We start from the raw sequence: 16,667 nt of genomic DNA on the forward strand, positions 1-16,667 counted from the left end.
GTACATACACCTTCAAACAATTCACACCCTATATACAGGAGTGACATGGGGACAAGGATGATCTTTCATTCATGAGGTGTAGAAATTGGAGGGGTGATGAATGGCTTTGTGGATGGGTGTAGAATGGGTGTTGGGTTGGGTATATGCTTTGAGTCAACCACCCACTTTATGAAGGAGAAAAGTCCCTTTAGTATGTATTTATGCATGTATGTACGTATTTGTTTATGTATGTGTGTATGTATGTACAGTATGTATGTATGCATGTATGTATGTATGTGTATATATATATATATATATGTATATATATGTATATATATACATATATATATATATATGTGTGTGTGTATGTTGTATGTTTTTATGTATGTATATATGTATATTATATATGCATGTAATCATGCTGAGGATTAACCCTTACAGGTACATTCTAACCAAACTCCCCGACTACCTGAAACAAGAGCACTTGACCTACATCGAGGAAACCGTTGAGGAAGACGTCCAATGGGTATCAGACCAATTGGGATCGTTAAAGTCCAAGACCAGCTCTAAGAATACGGCGAAAGGTCACAAAACCGCCGGCCAGAAGGGTTCAAAGGGTTCAAAGGGTTCAAAGGGAGGAAAATACAAAGTCAACGTCCCCAAGATTGGCAATGATGTCTACGTTCTCACAAAGTCCGTTAACTTCAACGAGTGCAAGGAAATGGTCAAGTTCCAGGTAAGTTGAATTGAAGGTTTCTTACACACAGGGAAACTATCTAAATAAACCTCAATACAGACACTAATAATATAACCAAAATGGCAAGCCAAATATGTGAGGTAAGAGAATTTCATTTTCTGCCCCTACTAAAAGACAGCTCAACTTGCCTTTCTTTTTTTTCTTTTCTTTTTTTGACAAGATAAGAATCATATCGCTACCATACCTTCCCACAAGGCGCCCTCTACACTCCCTAGACAAAAAGCTACCTACCTTTATCTTAATCCTACCTCGTCAGCTTCTTTGATCACTTCCTCTTTTTCTCGCAGAACTATGGCTACGGCATCTACTGCAAACTGGGATCCTCGCAGTGCGGGACTATCTTGAGCCGCTCTTCCACGGGCTCCTTCTACTTACGCGGTTCACCCGACGCTCTCCGCATAGAAAGGGTTGAGATCGAAGGCAACATTATCATGAACCCTCTGGGCTACGAGACGGAAAAGATCAGGACCGTTACTAACCAGGTGGGTTGATGATCGCTCCTTTGGCGGTCGACAACGAGGTTGACTAAGCTCTTTTGGCAATGAAAGACCATGGGTCGTAAAGTAAGAGATCAGTCGTCATATTAATCGCTTGCGTCTTCTCCCTCAGACCCTGGAGCTGAAGGCAGTACGATTCATGGGATCTCACCTCGAAATGCCAGCCAACACCCGTCACGTGGATTCCTTCATGTACGAAGTCGAGTCGACTGTGAGTTCTGTTCAGACATCCGAGCATCCCTACGTACATCATCAACAAACAGAGGACGTAAGGAAATGCTTTCGTTTACACATATACGTTGTGTATGACATGTTGCATGTACATACATACATACATACATGTATACATTCATCATTACATACTCATGCATATATACACACACATACATACATGCATACATACACACATACATACATATATACATACATGCATACATACATACATATATACAGACATAAAGCATACAAACATAAATTCATACATTTATACATACATTCATTCATTCATTCATACATTTATGCATACATACACAAATACATACATACATACATATATACGTATATATATATACACATATACATATATATATATACATATATATATAAATATATATATGTATATATATATATATATATATATATATATATATATATATATATATATATATATATATATATATATATATATATATATATATATATATATGCTTCACATTCTGAGAAGTGAACTCTGCTGACAGATGTCTTTATCTTTCCAGGATAACACCCCCGGTTTTTACCCAACCTTCATCGTCTCCGGATTGCACACAAATCAGCTAACCAAAGCTGCATCAGCTGTCGGGGTGAGTACCCCCTCTGGTTTGACATTATGTGATTTTTTGACTGACTCCCGTGTTGCATAGAACTGCACCCATCTTTGTTTTTTCCTACATACTCGTACAATGTGATATTGTTCATTTTTCACAGACCCAAATCAGCAGACTGTTGGAGGAAATATGGATCGACTTTAAAGATTTTACCTTAGTGGAGGACGAGAAGAAAACTGACATGGCACCCCGCATGAACACCATAGCAGAACTGGTTATGATGCTCAATTACAAAGAACTCAATACTCTCTTTAATTCCTATGACTCCGGTGAAGATCGTGGCTCTTTCATAAGGTAAGGCAAGGCTTTTAAAACCAAGGGTTACCGATTTTTCTTTTGTCTAACATCATCCACGTTGTTTATGCTGTATCTGAGTGACATTGCTGGTGAATGAATCTGTGTGTGCGCTATATCAATTTGCCATTGTCACTACTGTTCTTGGGACCAGTGGCGGCGCCAGGGTGGGGCTTGGGGGGGATTTAGCCCCCCCAAAAAAGTGGCCAGCCCCCCATTAGCCCCCCCCAACTGAAATGAGCAAATTGAAAATTTAAAACACTCATTGAAATAATTTTATTAAGTGGAATTTTTAATTGCCAGGGCTAAAGATTTGTCAGCCATCAGTGCTAGCCCTACCATTAACCCCCTCCCCTTCTGAAATGATGATACTATATGTGTATTATCATATTACTATTAGCCCCCCCCAAAATTTGCTTAGCCCCCCAAAAAATTTGTTTAGCCCCCCCTTAGCCTCCCCAACTAAAAATTCCTGGCGCCGCCGCTGCTTGGGACCAGTGACGGGAATCTGCGTCTGGTGGTCCTGCAAGATGGACAACGACACTGCCCGTTTTCGAAACCCGTCAATCCCTTCATCTCCAACAGGAGGTGCAGCCTCGAGGGCCTGACAGTCGATTTCCAAACTGGGCCCAAGATCTCTCTTTATCAACTTCAACTGTATTTCTTATATATTTTCACATATGGAGAGCTGACGACTGTTCCCTTTCTTCTACCTTTTGCTGCTGGTGACAGTCCTACGCTAACACAACACAGAAAACAATCCAAAGTTTCTTCCCAGAAGGATCTGTGTGAAATCATAGGGACTGTTGCAAGCCACTGTGGATTTTCCACTAACTGAAAGCCAAGGCAGCAATGAATAAATAAATTAGTTGAATGCTGTTGTTGCTGCTTTGAAAGAGAAAAAAAATGGAGATAAACATTACTGTATCTTATGCCTCACAGGGAATTGTTGATTGATATCATGGCCATGGCTGGGACGGATGCTCCAGTTCGTGTATTGGTGGAACAGATCAAGAACCATAACATTGGCACCGAGAGGTCTGCAGAGGTCTTCATGGCTCTGAGCAACAGCCTTCAGATGCCCGATCACTCCATTCCCCGGCTTATTGTGAGTCTCCTGTTCGCTGGCCGATTTCCTCTTCACTGTACCCGTGTTTACGAATAAGATCGTCTTCACTTACTGAAGTCAAAGCCTGATCCAGAATCTCTATTTATTCAAGTTTAAAACTGATCCGGTCTAGTCACCCATATCTAAGTCTAAAACCTAGTGTTTAAATCTCATTCAGCTAATTCAAGTCTTAACTGTTGATATTATATCTATTCTTCCAGGATTTACTTAAGGGCCTCAACATAAATGAAGACTTCCAGCTGACTTCATCCCTCATTCTTAACCTGGCAACAGCTATCAACCGGCTCTGCTTGGTGCCTCAGTCTAGAGACACAAGTCAGACAAATCTTTTGGGTCAACATTACTGCCATGCAGATTCCGTTCTTGATGAATTCTTGCCTCTCCTTGAAAATGGATTGAAGGTATATTTTCATATTGGTTTTCCACATTTATATGATCACATATATATCCATCCCATATGAAGTATTGACTGCATGTTCTGTGCAGTCGATATTTTGGGGGCTTTGGTGGTATCCCTACTGTTCTTTCTAAATCTTTTCTTTATTACTTTGACAATACCTCTTCAGTGTGATATTGTCCTCAAGAACAGACGACCTTTATATCTAAGACAAAATAATAAATTGCACATATATCTTTTATATCCAGATCCAAGATAGAGTTGATATTGTATGGGACCAGTTGACATACAAACATTACTCAAATACAAAATGACCTATCCATTGGATGGAGTGGAAACAGATATCATATTATTCAGTTCTGCCCTCAGGCTTATAACGTGCAATGTTATGGTTCTTTTCTTTCTTTCTTTTGTCATCCTAACACAAGTAGTTACAGTTATCATATCTCAACGACAAAATCCTCTTCTCAGGCGATTTTGAAAAAAACAACAACTTTGTTTCTTCATGGTGGCCTTATTTTTCCGTGCCTAATTATTTCTTTTAGCTTTATCCCTGACAACTATTTTACATACATCAGTTTTTCACGGGCCCCCTATCCACCACTCCTAAAAATAAACTGTGACAACATAAAAGTGCATGACGAATCTGTCTCTGCCAGAGTAGATTGACATATTTACACACTCCAAGTGGAAGCTGACAGAATTTCTGATACTACATACAAAAATTGTAGAAGCAGTCACCACATCCTCTAAAATACCCATCGATGTTCTTAATGTTCTGGCATAACCCATGAATTAAGTTCTCCTCAATACCTCACGGAGGGATAAGGCAACTTCTAATACATAGACTTCATATCATATTTCTGAACGTTTGGATTTCACACGATATAGTTACTATATCTTTAGACGGCTGTGCTCGTTTCAATATTTAGTGAATTAAATCATAATCAACACCAGATTACACAACAAAAAGGATTTATTTTACTATAATGACAGAGGAAACTCGAATGGAGATATCACAAGGTTCTCTCTGTCTAAGTTTCCTTTGCCATCATTATTCACTTTGTTCAAAGTGCTAAAGATGGTTTTCTTATCTGTAGATATGTGGCACTAAGACAACATGAATTTTTTCATTGTGATGTCATGCTAATAATTGCATTCTTTCTGATCAGGAAGCCCAAGATGTCGGTCACAAATTTGTCTACATTCATGCCTTGACCCAAATGAGTACTGAACGAAAATACAACATCCTCAAGCCTATCGTCCTCGGTAACTCTGAGACCGACTACCGAGTAAGATCACTGGCCTGCTACGCCTTCCAAGCATACAACTCTCCGAAGAGTTTCGTCCCAAGGGTGAGTGCAGCAATAAAGAAAATCCCAATGAGAACACTGTCGTGTTTTATTCAAGATCTACTCAGATGACAACGTAACTGTTTTCTTTTCCTAGGTCTACCACTTGATGATGCCCGTATTTGAGAATCAGGGGGAGCATTTCTCCGTTCGAATGGCGGCTATCGGCTCCCTGTTGTCATGGGAACCCGACAGCGCCTGGTGGCACCGGTTAGCAGTGGCTTCCTGGAGGGACCTCTCCCGACAGATGCAGTCCTTCATTAGTCACCTAATCACCAGCGTTGCCGAGATGACCGGCTCCAACTCCCAGTGAGTATTATTTCGAGTCTACTCGTGTGGTATTTGCAGTGACTCCAGTCAGTCATAACCTTCTTCAACCTAAATATATATAAACAACTTGGTTTAGCATCTGGCTGTTCTTGCTGACTTTCCACTTCGATTTCTGTAGGCGCCAGCGTGCCGCACACGTCCTGCCCATGACCAAGAAATTCCCAGCCTCGCAGCGTTTCTCCATGACCCTCTTGAGTGACGCCTACTTGGAAGCCATTGAGGTGTGTCTTCTCTTCTGGAGATAACTTCTTCATCAGATCAGAAATACCTCCTTCGGGAGGCTTCTTTACATTTGTTTTTCTTTTTTCATGTGCTCACTTGTTTTTAGTAAATTTAGAAAATTGAGTGAAGGTCCTAACAACTGCTATATCGTACATGACAGTATGTACACTAGTACACAGTGCTTTCTGTGGTAATAGGTACATTATACTAAACGTCCATAGCTTTGTCTCATGGATCGGCATCCCACTTATCAAACTTTGCTTTCAAGTTGTTTATTGGATTATATTCTTATCTGATTTGTTTCATAAGACTACACATTTAGGAGAAAGGCTATACGTCTAACATCCTTCAAATAATTTTATCTTTTCATTTCTTTTATTGTTATATCTAGTTTATCTTTCATCCCATACTAGCAAAAACTGTAATTTTTCTATACATTTCTCTGAGTTAGATATCATTACCTCTCTTCGTTCTACTAGTGTAGAAATTTCCTTTCTCTACATATTTCTTGTCATTTAGACTTAGGACCATTTTGATTTACTGCCCCTTCTATTCTCTAGCCTATTTTTCTTCTGTTTATCTTTAAGTGAAGTGACTGCACCATTGCAGCATTTTCCAGTCTAGGATGAATCAGACTTTCAGTGATTTTCGTCATCATGTTCTCTTCCATGTAGTGAAATACCATTCAGGAAGTTATAAATCTCTCCTATTATTTTCTCTATATGACTTTCTGGTAATAGGTCGTCCCTGATTAAGATCCCTAAATATTTCTCCCCCTTTAAAATTGCTAATATTTCATTTCCCATGTTCTATCATTCCGCATTTTTTTTTCTTTTGCTTAGTTCTTAGAGTTTATATTTCTTTGCTTTGAAATTATTTTTCCACTCCCAGCTTCATTCATAAATCATATCTAGGTCTTCTGCAGCATTTTGTAATTTTCCTGTTTCACTTCATTCATGATCTTGGCATCATCTACATATAGATTTGCATATTTACCTATTCCATTCCTCATGTCAATTATATACAATAAAAACATTACAGGTGCTAAGGATGAGTCTTGTGGAACTTCACTAATAACTCATCTCCAGTCCAACCTTCCATTTCTCACTATTGTTCTCATATGTTTGTCACAAAATATTTTTTACCCATTTCTACACATTCTCTAGACATCCCGCTACCCAGGCTACCAACTTCATAAGTTTTATATGGTAATTTTTTTAGGAACTTAACCGACACTTCTACAGACCAAAAGCATACAGTATTCTTTTGTGACTGAAGAAAAAAAAAATACTGATCACTTTCAATCCCTCCATTCTGTTACTCTTCTTAGATATCTCCTTTCCTTGACCATTTCTATAACTCCACCTCTTCGGAGGAATAGTGTCCAAAAGGATAGAAGCGCTGACTATTCCCGGCAAAGTAAAATGAATCTTGACTAAAGTGATGTCATCCTGTTTATAGACTGGTGTCATCTTAAACACGGCCTGGTTCCACACTGTCAAGAGCTACATCCCAGTGCACTACTTCCAAATACTCATCGTCAAGCAAGGCAGCTTCCTCAACCTCCTATATGAGGTAAGTTAGTTCATAACCCTTTTTTCAGCCTTCGAGGCCACTAAGACATTCCATGAGGCATAAAGTCACTACTTTCTCTGAAGTGATGAGGGACTAAATATATATACATATATTTTTTTTCAATGCAAATGGTATTAAATTTCTTAATAATGATATCTTAGTCACACAAGTGTCATATGGTTGATATATTGTATATCACTGATTTTTGCATTATTTTTTACGCAAAGTATCCCTGGCTATACTTATCTTACAAAATCTGCACGAATGTTAGAATAGAATTTGGCCTATCAAGTGGAAAGTGATTGAATTTGTTCGGTGTATTTTGACCTCAATTGAAAAAAACAACAACTTATTTTCCACACGACTTTGTGAGAAAAAAATAAATCATAACTGTCACTTTCCCACCAATGTGATCTGCTCTCCCATTATTTAGTTCAAATAATTCTACGAAGAAAAACCGTTATTCGCAGCATTCATTACAAATAACCTAAAACTTCATCAAACTCTTATTTTCGTCCTGTTGACCTCTCGTCCCTGTTCTTCTCCAGCTTGCCCTTGACGGTCACATTGATGACCTCCTTTATAAGACGACAAAGGAACCCGTCAATATGAGGGACCCCGCCGCTCGACGAGCTCACAACATGTACAGCCAAGCCTTGGTAAGTGTTGGGCGTATCCAGCTGCATCGCCATGGACTTGGAGAATATTTAAATTCGTATTCTGAGTTATGCAATGATACTGTCATTATTATTGGATTACTCGCAGGTATTCTGAATTCAATTGAACAATACCGGTATGTAATATATATGTACGTATGTATATATGTATATATATATACCTGTATATATATATGTATATATACATATATATATATATATATATATATATACATATGTATACATATATACATGTAAACATATATATATATATATATATATATATATACATATACATGTATATATATGTATATTTATATATATATACAATAAAACACTAGAAATGTGTGTTCACAAATGCGTAAATAATCACTAGGAAAAGGAAATTGACAAAGCAGAGCGCTTTCGTATAATTACATCTTCAGTGCAGAACCACTGCACTGAAGATGTAATTATACGAAAGCGCTCTGCTTTGTTAGTTTACTTTTCATAGTGGTTACTTATGCATATATATACATATATATATATATATTCATATATATATATATATATATATATATATATATATATATATATATATATATATATAACGTATATATATATATATATATATATATATATATATATATATATATGTATATATGTATATATATATATATATATATATATATATATATATATATATATATATATATATATATATATATATATATATATATATATACATATATATGGTTTATGGGGGAGAAATCTAAAATGCAGTCCCTCGAATGGTCTTCACATATTGTATAATTCAAGTATTCTTGATTCACATATGTGTGATCCATTGTTATTACCCCCGGAGCAGTTGACACTGGAATCTCTCCTTACAGATGAGCCTGCGCATGGATGAGTACACAAACTTCGAGAACTACGAATCCACCGAACCGGAACACGACGGCAAATTCATCCTATCAACAAGGTTCTTCTACAACATGAGACGAATTTTCATGACAGGTCAGAACAGGGACAAGATGGCCCACATTTCGAATATTCCACCCTCCTGGACTATCGTCAAATACATCAACCCCAACCAACTCTTTATCGCTGTCCCCACTGATGTTGGTTTGCCTTACATTGGAAAGGTAAGTTCCTTTTTATGCAGGACTGAATAAATGTAAATTTTATATTTTGAAAGATATTGCATAGATGAGTATGTGTGCAATCATGCTCTAGTATTGTGTAACATTAAGCCCTGTCTTTTACTCATAGGGTTCAGTTCCAATCACATTCTACAGCAAGGGAGACCTCAAATTGAATACGGGCCCTCAAATCGAGGTTGAAGCTAAATTGCAGACCTTGTAAGTAACCCCAGAGTTTTCTTTATCGCATCTGCATTACAATTATACAGTACTTGGCTAAACCCTTATTTGCCTTCGTGTGTAGTGCCCAGGAACCTTGTCATCGTGTCCCTGGGCTTTCTATCCACCAACACCCACATGTGTGTCTGCCTCTGTTGACTTTGTGTGTCCACAACTTCCTCTTATAACGTGTTGCATGCATCGTGCCCGTCAGGAGCTGGCCTTCTCGAACATTCTTTATTCTCCTTTATTAATGACACATCATTGTCACCCCTTTCATTCTCCAATTCCATCTTCTCAGCTTTCCTGTCTTTGAAATAAACCCTACGTAATTGTTTCGATATAAAAAAAAAAGTCCACCTGCACTAGTAATACCTTATCAATTATTATATAATTCTCAACCATCATCATCACTCCACCAGGATGAAAATGGGGACATATATATACACGAAAGCGCTTGGGAATTAGTTTTCTTCCGATTTCCGATGATATATATATATATATATATATATATATATATATATATATATATATATATATATATATATATATATATATATATATATATATATATATATCATTATCATCATTAATTCTTAATTTGAGCGATGATATAACACTTCAGCTGCCTTCCATTGCTTCTTGTCCTGGGTTCATCTTCTTCCATATAAGCCCTAGAGATATCATCCGGGAGAGTAATAACTGTCGATAACGATCCAGCACATGATTCATGACATACACGCTTATACAAACACACACATACATGCACACGTGTATGCACACACACACACAGCCCTGGGTGGGTTCGACTCCCGCCTAGGGCTGAAATATTTTCAGTATCGCTGTGCTGAAGGTTACTCCAATTCTCGTGGGCGGGAAGTTGGGGGTAGTGTGTGCTTGTAAGGTCACAGTATTATCCATAGATCGGTCATACGAGCTCTGAGCTTTCATCCGGGAGGTTAATAACTGTCGATCACGAGTCCAACACGTGATCCAGGACCATGGTGGATCATATATGAGCTCTTGAGCTCTCTTCCAGGAGGGAAATAGCTGTTGATCATGAGTCCAACACGTGATCTAAGACCATGGTGAATCACACACACACACACTACACCAACAACACACACGCCAGGTTTCTGGTGTAGTGGTACTGCATTAGCCGGTAATACAGCAGTCTGAGTTCGAGTCCCCGCCCAGGAGTGAAAAGCATTGCAATACTTCACGCAGTGTCACGTAGCTCTGGTGGGCAAGGATTTGTGTGTATTTACCTAGTTGTATTATATAGGAAGGGAGATGCTCGTAGTGACCCATATCTGTGTCTTTCAGCATCTAGTTTGTTCTTAAATTCTTGTATAGTTTTTGCACACACTGTTGCCTCATCCAATTTGTTCCAGACATCTACCACTCTGTGTGGGAAACTATTTTTTTTATTTCTCCTATAACTATCCTTTTTGAGTTTCTTTTTATGTCCACTTGTTTTTCTCTTATCCCACTTTAATAAATCTTCTCTGTCAAGGACTTCCATCCCTTTCATAATTCTGTAAATAGTCAGTAGATCTCTTTCTCTTCTTTGTTCCAGGGTTGGTAGTTCCAGTTTGGACAGTCTTTGTTCATACGTCAATTTAGAGAGAGTTGGTGCCATCTTTGTTATTGCTCTTTGGATTCTTTCTAATTTCTTTATATTCTTTTTTGTACTAGAGTCCATAGTGTCGCAGCATACTCCAATCTTGGTTTTATCAGTGTAACTAAAATTTTCTTTACCATTTCCTCATCCAAGTAACCAAAGGCCACTTTCGTTGATTTTAGTAAATTGAAGGTTTCTTCGACTATTTTCTTTATATGTTTGTCTGGTGACAAATCTTTGTTAATAATTACTCCTAGGTCCTTTTCCTTGCTAACTTTTTTTTCTTCCTTTTTACCAATTTATATTGCCCTGATATTCTATTTTTACTTTTTCCAATTTCCATTATACATTTTTTGATGTTGAAGTTCACTTCTCACTTTTGGCTCCAGGTCTCTCTGTAGTGATTCACAGTCTTCCTCTGTGTGAGGTCTCAGCATTACCCATAGATCTGCCCATATATGAACTCTGAGCTCTCCTCCGGGAGGGTAAATATTGTGGATAAAAAATTCAACCATGGTGATGAATCACACATTACCCTGTGTATGACATTCAGGAAAACACAACACACCTTCACGCTCATACAAATCAGCAACCTTTTAACACCCCTTGTGCTTCCATGAGTTTCCTCCTGACGCAGATGATACCTGTAACTTTTGTCCCCAGTGCAAGTTTGCAAGTGCAAGTGACGTCAGAGGTGGTCCTCCCCTGGAATGGCATTGCTGTCACTTCGGGTATTGATGTTCGCCGGGATGTGACTCTTCCCGTGAGAGTGAAGGCCCTTTACGATGTGAATAACTTCGAGGGAGTCTTGTCTGTGACCCCCGCAGATCAGCATGAGGTACTCTTCTGCGAATATAGTACTAATAATTGTCAACTTTTCTGTACCAACTAGTGTTTCTTTCTTTCTTTGTAAATACACTTATTCATATGCCTCTCAATGTGGAGAGGAGCCAAAATGATATTATTAGATATATTTATACATTTTTGATACCTAGGTATCTTTCGTGAGACACCTCAACCATCCGTTCACCGTCCGTGCTCCAGTTGTACCCAATAAACCTCTTATGGAACAAGAGGACTTCAAGGTTATTGTGCAACATAAGAAACTCTTCCAGGTGAGTCTGTCATTATCTAATTTGTTTTTTTAAATCAACATGTTAGAATCACCAGAGAATGTGAACTTGAGAAATGTTCTATGGTTACAAAAAATCTTTAGATATTGTCACGTAGGTCTTTGTATTATATGGAAAATATTTTCCAATTCTGAAATAAGGGTGATAAAAATAGACGTCTTTGTTTTGAAAATAATTGTGTTTGAATTCATAATACCTCTGTATGCTGTTCATTAGCTTTTGTGATATAATCTTACTCATAGTCCCTAGATAATTGCCATCACAGCATTTACATTCCCAAAGACTGAAATAATGTACAGGGTGGTCCGAATGTCTTGTTACCCCTACCAATAGAGGTACAAGTATTACAGTAATACAAACTACATGTCCTGAGTTCAGTTTATTTACTGTAAGAACAATAGAACAGAATATGAACAATGGAACAAAATGTTCGCATTGCAATATTGTCATCTTCGGAGGAGCTGGTTTGCCGAATCTTTGAGTGACGTCATGTCGCACAGCCCCCGTTATGCTCTTGCCTGAATGCACACGCTCATGTGCCCATACACTTACAAGCAGCCTGAATCCAGGACATGTATTTTGTATTACTGTAATACTTGTACCTCTATTGGTAGGGGTAACAAGACATTCGGACCACCCTGTACTATGCACAGGGTGTACTGCATTGCTAAGAGGATCTTCACCATTCATGTACTATCCTTTTTGGCCCCCAATAGGACCAAGTTTCTCTAGGCCACGAGTACACAGGGATGGACGTAGACCTCATTTGGGTAGGTGACATTGAGTCTCCCTTGAACCTGCCATCAGCACTGGAACTTCTTTCATAGTAAGTATCAAGATACCAACAGAAACACTTCAATGAGTGTAGTTTATAAATAGGTTTTAGGGTGCCCGTATATTTGTCGTGTAATGTGAATGTTTTCACCAGAATAAGCTTTGAATCAACAAATAAGGACTTTTTCATGAGGGAAAATGTATGATATACCTACTAATCACGTCTCTGAATTGTAATTATTTTACAAATTTATGTTTACATCTAGATTTTGCATTCTGGAGCCCATAACTTACATCTTGTTTTCAAGATGGACCAAATACCTTAGGACAGGGGTGGGGTTCTCAGCCTTGTTTTTGTTTATCAAACACGCCCACCCTGTGACAATCTTGTATATCAAAGCATTATTCTAATACACATTGAAAATATGCAATTCTGTTTACAGTACTCCTGAAGAATTTTTCCGTGTAGGACTGGCTCCAACACTCAAGAATTATGAATACAAGCTTAATTACCATCCAACACACTCCAAAACTAACACCATCACTTTCACCTTCAGTGCAAGTAAGTCATTTCTCTTGTGAGTGCATGTATGAAAACTGTCATCAATCATCTCCCAATCAGTATGTGTAGAAAACATGCTCCTATACTTCATAAAGCCCCAGTCACACTTTCATGACCCAAGTGAGTTCATTTGAGTAAAAACGACTTCGTTTACAATTCTTTATTTTTCGAATCTCCAAATGTTATATTACTTTTACGTCATATGTTGAGATGCTGAACGATGAAATAAGAGAAGTCCTATACAAACATTAGACACATTGTTGAATTGTCCTTAGTAAAGCCTAAAATACTGTAGGTGAAGGCTTTTCAGATTTACAACATTTGACGGGAATCATGATATTGTGACTGGGGCTTAAGTAAGCTACAGGTTATTCGTATGGCTGATAATGGAGCAGTTTTACCACTGTCCTAGTTTTCATCTGTTGAGCTGAAATAGTGCATAAAGCCACATTAACAACCTGCTGATTCACAGCTCATATATGTGTGAATGTTCACATTTTTCTTTTTAAGTGAAAATAAATGTAATTGCCAATATATTTTTTGTAGTAATAAAGGTAATTTTAGGTACCTGTTTGTTCATGGTGTAAGAATATAACATTCTCTATTACTATACAAAGTTAAGCTATTTACTGTAGTTGCCCGTTCAATTGTAACATTTTCTATTATGCGTATATATATCTAGTAATAAGGGAAGGCTGGGAGGGGGGGACGCTGTGGCTCGGTTGGTAGAGTGCGCGTTTGATAGCCGCGCGGGGTTTCGGCGTCAGTTCGAATACTGGCCATGTTGTAGAAGTTAGGAAGGTCCTGAGGTGACTGCCGTGGCATATTGTGGACACTGCCTCCTCCTGCATTCACGTATGAACAATTCCGGACCATCTGCAAGCCTGAGTGGGTACTAGCCCCTCAAACCATGAAAAAAGGGGGGGGGGGGAATGTGTTTGTGAACTGCAAAGTGTGAACGAGAGCGGTTCTCACACCTTCACTAATCATAACCCACTTACTCTTAAATTCCCACCAATACTGCTATATCCGACAGCCACATGACTAATTCTAATACCAGCATTTCAGTACAACCACTGCATGCCCGATGAAACTAAACATCACACCTACCTTCACCATTATAACATAAGGACTTCAAAATGTGGGGGAAATGTCTGACGATGTTCTGCTAGAATTCAGTGGTTCTTAATCTTTTTCAGTGCCCGTACCCCTTAATATCTCAGAAAATTTCCTCGTACCCCCATCCAATACAAATACAATGCAAATATATGAAAAGGATGAGTGATACAAGGCTTATTTGTTTTCTCATTGTAAATATACAGTATCATTGCCCTGGCTATCATGTCTCATAACCCCAGGTTAAGAACCACTGTGCTAGATGTTTGTGACTCACCTAACCATCATATTTACCTCTTTGTGCAGCAATAACGGAGAAATCACAAAAGTCTTACGAACAATTCACTCAAAACACGGGTCAGTTTACTGGTGGTCAGGGGGTGACTACGAATTTGGTGGCCAGGACTACGAAGAATCTTTCCAGGTAACTGATTGCTTACTAACAGCGTAGAGAACCGTATATCTAAGAAAGTTTGAATAGATAAGAATATAAAGGCTTGATGTTATACTAGACCTTATGTTTTAGATTTGATGGACAGGCTTTCAGGAACATCACATGGCGCTTTATCGTCTTTGTGACGTATCCGGTAAACATAGCCGATTCCACATGCCTTATAAAGAAAACGCACACCAAAACACGCCATCCTGCTTTGCAAATTATATATTGTGCAGAAATTCTCATAAACTCCCAAGAATCTAAAACAACCCACTATTCCCTCACTCCCAGCAAAAACTAATTTTCTTGTCCAACAGCAAGGAGGTAGCGAAGTAGAAACCTTGAGCAGCAGTCGATATAGTATCAGCGATTCTGTACCCGAGCGTTTGGCAAAGATTAAGAAGCGACACGAACTGATGGGATGTAAGTACCTCACATCCACAGCTCGCAGTTACTGTCTCCGAACTATGTTTTTTGAGTGCCTAAATGTCCATATCATTATCCCAGTTTTTATTGTGATGTAGTTATTGCAAGCATCATAGGTATCTTTTGCAAATTTAAACTAATTTACCTCTCAATCTCTGCAGCTTCACGCGTGAGCAGTGTAAACGCAAAGGTGGAATTCAGTGGGTCAGAAGTTCACAGGTATGGGGTTGTTCTAACTTGGACAAGCGGTGACCAGAGTGGATCCACGAACAAGATAATCACCAAAGCACAGGCCACTCTCCTTAAGGGTACTGACACCAAGACAGAAGACACGGTAAGATTCTGCATCTATCTTCTAATGCCATGTAAGGTCCTCAAAGCACAAATGTCCCATAGGGACCACCTTGACAGAAATTTGCCATATCCATCAGACAAAAAATATATTTTTTTCTATCATCACATCACTTTGTAAGTAATCTGTAGGTGTTGTTGGCAAAACGAATACACCCCTAAGTTCTGCATTTTGATTCAGCATGAAGATGAATCTTCCTTTCTAAATTATCTACAGATGTGCATTGACTTACGGGCTTCTCAACCTTACATCTCCCACCTAATGGATCTTTCCGATGTCCTTGAGAACGACCTGAAGAGCATGTGGAAGTTTGAGCTTCGTGAAGATGAGAATTGCCAGAACTCTCCTAGTGTAGAAATTGAGGTGGGCATAATGACAAATGGACATAGGATTAGTGGATTTAAGTGGGAAGAGGAGTTAAAGACAAAACATGTTTTTAAACATTTATTAGAAATATATCATAACAAAATCAAATAATTAATTTTGATATTATTGATTACTGCATATATTTAGTGATGTCACGTAAAAACTAAGTGGACCAAAATTGTCGAAAGGGAAAGATTGTGAGTTCTCTTGCGTAATAAAGTAGGTTTGTCTTGATTACATCATCCATAGGGTGGAATCAACCGTATCTAAACTCATTCATGCTGATTTCTGGGAGTAAGACACGTCAATTTTTCCCAGGTTTCTATTGATATGACTCAAGAGCGGAAGGACACAATTGTGTCAACAATAAACTCCAAAGAATTCTGCGCCAAGGATTTGGAAGTCCATGAGCACATCCAGGCTGTGTACGATGACGTCCAAATTGGTATCAACTGGGAACAAGATAAAGTTAGTACTCTCTCCA

The 16,667-nt window shown here is 38.4% G+C and overlaps 1 protein-coding gene across 1 annotated transcript in view; it reads left to right on the forward strand.

Annotated features, from left to right (window-relative positions):
- The window catches only part of LOC143036736 (hemolymph clottable protein-like), a 23,043-nt gene extending 7,252 nt beyond the window's left edge, over positions 1-15,791 (forward strand). The window contains exons 5-25 of the mRNA XM_076204421.1: positions 421-715; positions 1,024-1,218; positions 1,346-1,501; positions 1,992-2,075; positions 2,200-2,393; positions 3,336-3,501; positions 3,723-3,923; positions 5,092-5,274; positions 5,369-5,580; positions 5,720-5,822; positions 7,285-7,398; positions 7,947-8,057; positions 8,927-9,178; positions 9,306-9,394; positions 11,682-11,856; positions 12,014-12,133; positions 12,868-12,977; positions 13,369-13,487; positions 14,910-15,027; positions 15,357-15,462; positions 15,627-15,791. Of these exons, the coding sequence (XP_076060536.1) occupies positions 421-715; positions 1,024-1,218; positions 1,346-1,501; positions 1,992-2,075; positions 2,200-2,393; positions 3,336-3,501; positions 3,723-3,923; positions 5,092-5,274; positions 5,369-5,580; positions 5,720-5,822; positions 7,285-7,398; positions 7,947-8,057; positions 8,927-9,178; positions 9,306-9,394; positions 11,682-11,856; positions 12,014-12,133; positions 12,868-12,977; positions 13,369-13,487; positions 14,910-15,027; positions 15,357-15,375 (3,016 nt within the window). The 3' untranslated portion in view covers positions 15,376-15,462; positions 15,627-15,791. The remainder of the gene's footprint in view (positions 1-420; positions 716-1,023; positions 1,219-1,345; positions 1,502-1,991; positions 2,076-2,199; positions 2,394-3,335; positions 3,502-3,722; positions 3,924-5,091; positions 5,275-5,368; positions 5,581-5,719; positions 5,823-7,284; positions 7,399-7,946; positions 8,058-8,926; positions 9,179-9,305; positions 9,395-11,681; positions 11,857-12,013; positions 12,134-12,867; positions 12,978-13,368; positions 13,488-14,909; positions 15,028-15,356; positions 15,463-15,626) is intronic.
- Positions 15,792-16,667: the final 876 nt, after the last annotated feature.

Source organism: Oratosquilla oratoria, chromosome 21 (genome assembly GCF_046742065.1).
Source record: "Oratosquilla oratoria isolate Oo_2021 chromosome 21, ASM4674206v1, whole genome shotgun sequence".
NCBI classification, from domain to species: domain Eukaryota; kingdom Metazoa; phylum Arthropoda; class Malacostraca; order Stomatopoda; family Squillidae; genus Oratosquilla; species Oratosquilla oratoria.